This window comes from Lottia gigantea, assembly GCF_000327385.1.
Source record: "Lottia gigantea unplaced genomic scaffold LOTGIsca_7, whole genome shotgun sequence".
NCBI classification, from domain to species: Eukaryota; Metazoa; Mollusca; class Gastropoda; family Lottiidae; genus Lottia; species Lottia gigantea.
The window spans coordinates 293,622-297,893 of record NW_008710370.1 but is presented as its reverse complement, the minus strand read 5'-3'; the positions used below and the strand labels follow the sequence as shown (position 1 = coordinate 297,893).

At 35.7% G+C, this 4,272-nt stretch overlaps 1 protein-coding gene across 1 annotated transcript; it reads right to left on the bottom strand.

Moving 5' to 3' along the window:
* Positions 1 to 2,669: 2,669 nt before the first annotated feature.
* On the bottom strand, positions 2,670 to 3,718 carry LOTGIDRAFT_75623 (hypothetical protein; the record flags this gene model as incomplete). The annotated part of the gene is made up of 2 exons (XM_009065350.1): positions 2,670 to 2,899; positions 3,406 to 3,718. Coding segments are annotated over 2 exons (543 nt in total), but the record flags the coding sequence as incomplete, so codon positions are not given.
* Positions 3,719 to 4,272: the final 554 nt, after the last annotated feature.

Here is a 4,272-nt window from a genome sequence, read left to right as displayed (position 1 = left end):
CAATTCAACAACAACGTATCGTTGTCGTTAAGACTGCTGTCACTTCCAGGCGATCTTTAAATCAGTGATGTCCAATGACGTCATAATTTCTGTATCATTTCAACTTGCTATTTAGACGAATATATTTCTTTTGGGTACATGTATATTAGGCGAATGCAGATCTGAATTACTTAAATCTACCTAAATAATAAAAATGTTCGATACAAGAAAAAATTCAATGATAAGTATTAATTATTTACCTCATACTACATAATTATTACTTATTTTTTTCATATAAACTGGAAATTTGAAATAAAAACAAAATATGGCACCGTATAGATAATATAATAATACAGTCGATGCAAGTAAGCAACAACACATATCCGGTAACACACGTTGATTTGCTTACTATTTTACGGGATACAAGTTAACATCTAACAAGTTAAACTACCATTTTCACAGAGAATACTGTGATTCTATTTCTGTAACGAAATTGCTATAAAGTCACTTCATTGTTGGCACCCAACAAAATTGCAAAAGTAAGTCCGTTATCTAATCCCTAAGGTATACAGACCCATCAATCTAAGTAAATTTAGATTACAATTCCTGTTTTTTTTTTTTTTGACATTTTCGGTTTCAATTGTACTAGGAAAACCGACGAAAAAATATACCGAAGCGAAATTGTAATCTAATATTAAGTAGATTGCAGACCGATATTCCAATTAGTAAATATAACTAAATTTTATGGCATATCGCGCAGCCATATTACATGAAGGGTTAATGGCTGGTTGAAGGCGAGAAATCTTTCAGAGTTTAAAGCAACTGACATCAGGTTTTCACTGGTTTTTGGGGAGGATTATTATGAAAAAATTCATATCCTATTATTAAAGTCGATTTTGGTAGCAACAGAATGACATTAAGATATGTCTTCACTAAAAATAGTCATAAATGCGTATTATACACGGAACACTAACAAAGCACAAGAATGAAAAGGTTGAACAAAAACAGGAACTACGTGGATAATACTCTGATCAACAAAGTCCAATAACGTGCACATTAATAAGGTTATCAAAGAAGTGTGTCTACGAGGATAAAATACGCTGATCAAAGGTCATGTAGATTTTTTGCAGTCAATTACGTGAGAAAGTCTTTTATAAAAAACTTCTACCAATAAAACCAGTAGAGACAAGGCAAGTCCGATACAAATTACATAAAACGCCGACTGCACATCGACGAGAGTAATCATTTTAGCTTGGGCTGTTGATACAGAGGCACATATATCTGTTCTTGGCCACCACTTCTTCATCCATAGCGATAATATCCCTGATTCTATCATTCTTATAATCCTGAAATAGATGGTCAAATATTTCTTCTGGGTTGAATATTGCATTGGGGAGGGGTGGTATTTGTGGTGCCTGTTCGTTGAAGGGTTATGCTGAAAACAGATGGCCGTTGGTACAAGTTCGACTGTAGATCAAATCCGAAATCATGTGGGTGGAAGGAGTTAAAGACGCTGACTGACTACCAATTATCACTTTGCATGACCTGGAAACTAAGTTCAACAAATGAGAGACTCCATTACCGTTACCGTAAGGGCAGCTTACACCTGATTTGGCTAATATAATATAATGAAAACAGACATTATACACTGTGCATTGCAGACAACTTTTCATGGAAAGTGTCATTATCTTTCTATTTACATAGATTTCAATCTGACGAATTATTAAAGAATACGGTCTATAATAAACGCTCCAATTTCGCACGAAATAGAAAACATTAAAAGATAAGGTCGCTTAGGAATCACAAGCAAGACGATAAGAAAAAGGATCGAATAAAAAAACAAAACCAAAATATAAATTGCTTATGAATGTTATACCATTCTTATTCCATCATTGAAGTGACACCAGGAATAAAATACGCAGTTTTTTATCAATAAAGCCTGGTTGAAACAGCTTTGAATCTAATTCTTATACTTACTCTCTGGAAATGGCATTCTCTAAATTAGAACTTTGAGGCAAGGCGATGCTATAGTGTAAAGGATAGAATTTCTCCTTCAAAATAAACAATGAACAATTTTGAGCTTGAAAAGTAAGTGCTGTGATATCTCCTATGTAGGCATATTTTCCTTCTCTAACTTTTCTATAATGTACTTCTGGATTAATGCTCAGGGTTTCTTGATCACTTTTATTATACTTCTTTAATCCATTCCCGATTTGTCCATACACCCCACTCTCGTCAGCGTTCTGCAATTGAAATGTGAAGATAGATATGACTAGAGAATTTAACTCAAAAAAAAGCACGCGCCTAGGTCCGAAGCAAGGACTATTCATTTACAAGTGCTGGAGAGGGAGTTGGTGGGGGGCTGGGGGGCGGTGGATTTTGTCTGCGGTGGGTAGGAGCCAAAGAATTGTCAATGGTGGCTCAAGGCACCAGGCATTTAAATTTAATTTAATGACAATTTTTAGTCTGAAACATCTCCTTCTATTCCAGCCTCTGGTAGGTATTTTGACAGTTATCAGCTGACAACTTTCCAAATAGCTATATGATAGGCTGGAATAGCGGCAGAGGTTTCGGTCTAGATAAATTTGAGAGTAGGGAAGGGGAGAGAGACAAAACCGAGCCAGTCTTAGACCTGGACCTGAGAGAATGTCTTGATATCGCTCGAAATTCACCCCAGTATTTTGGCTTCTTTGAAAACTTACCAAGAATAATGTAGTAAAAGCTGAACCACCTAATGTCCCCCATTTATAATCTGATTGTTGAGACATCCCAGCTAGTGTATCGAACGGAACCTCTACTCTGCTTATAGTTAAAAATGCTACCAGATTACCACTATAGGTAGCGACTAACATAATACAAAATAACCACCAGAAACCTATAAACTTTCTACCAGCTAAAGATGTTGGTAAACTTTCACCTCCTGGAAAGAATGTCAAGTGAAGAAAGCTACAGATCGAAATCCAGTAAAGGAAAATTGAAAGATGATTTTTTAGTATGGGCCAAACTTAGGCAAATTCTACCATTATTACAGACTACTTTACATAAGAGTTTTTTTTTCCTTTGTCAAGTACCGTCTTCATAATAGATTTCAGAGATGTAGAACGCAAACCTCCACGATATTTGTTAAAAAGCTCATTTTAATGTTTAGGATACAGAAGCTGTTTTTTAAAAAAGACACAGAATTCACCCTTCACTTTACTGTTCTTATATTCTTATATTGAATGGGAGAGAACTCCAATAAATCAAGTCCGTTTATAAAATTGAAGTCTATTCTTTATGAAGTAAGACTATAAGCCATGTATACGCATGTTTGAATTGTTACTCTGGAATTAGACAAACATTTCTCAATATAACACAAAGATATATCAAAAATACATCTAGATATACGTAATTTTCGCAAGGAAAAAAATAAAACATTACATATACCTTGAGTTAAAAGAGCACCATACAGATACCAAAATACATCTGAAAAACTTTGTATGTCGTTGCCTGTATTACACTCGTAGAACGGATTTGAATTTTCTATGAAATATAGTATGCAAGTCCCTAAAAACAACGACACGGCAACACATATAAGTACATGGTAGGTAAAAGGCTTTAGAAACGTTTTCCATTTGGTATCGTTAGGATCCGGTGGTTGAAGTATCACAGTAGTATATTCTAGATAATATGGATAGGAGAATTTGATGGCTTTCCTACGCTCTGCTGTAGAAGATAAAGGTGCTACGGCCATATCAGCACTCTGAAAATAATAGTTATATGTGGGCTTATGTCGACTAGGAATTCCCGGGTGTCTCATCGGACACGTCGTAGTCGATATGTGCGATACACTTAAATCGAAAAATTGAACGATTATAAGAAATGCAATATGCAGTCGCAGATTACAAGTTGTGGAAAACCCAACTGCTCTATGATGCTGCGAGTCACAAGGTAAACCTGGGCTCTATATATATTTCAACAATTTTCAAGCTTATTTAACTTATTCAATACGTACATGTGTATAAACTTCTTTAATGATTCCGGTCCAATTTCCATTGACAAAATCACCCCATTCTCCATCGGGCGGTTCTACCACTTCATAACTAGAAAATAAAACCCACCCACCACTATCAACTATAATACAATACGCCCGCTATTGTGTCTCAGTGAATTAAACGCTCCCAACATAGGTAATTGAAAAAGAGCAGACTAATGCCACTGTCTGGCAAATTTTGCCTCATTGCACCCTGCATGGCGTTGCCCGTATTCGTTAGCGCCCATGGTGCAGAAAAGTATGACGTAAAATTCCATTCA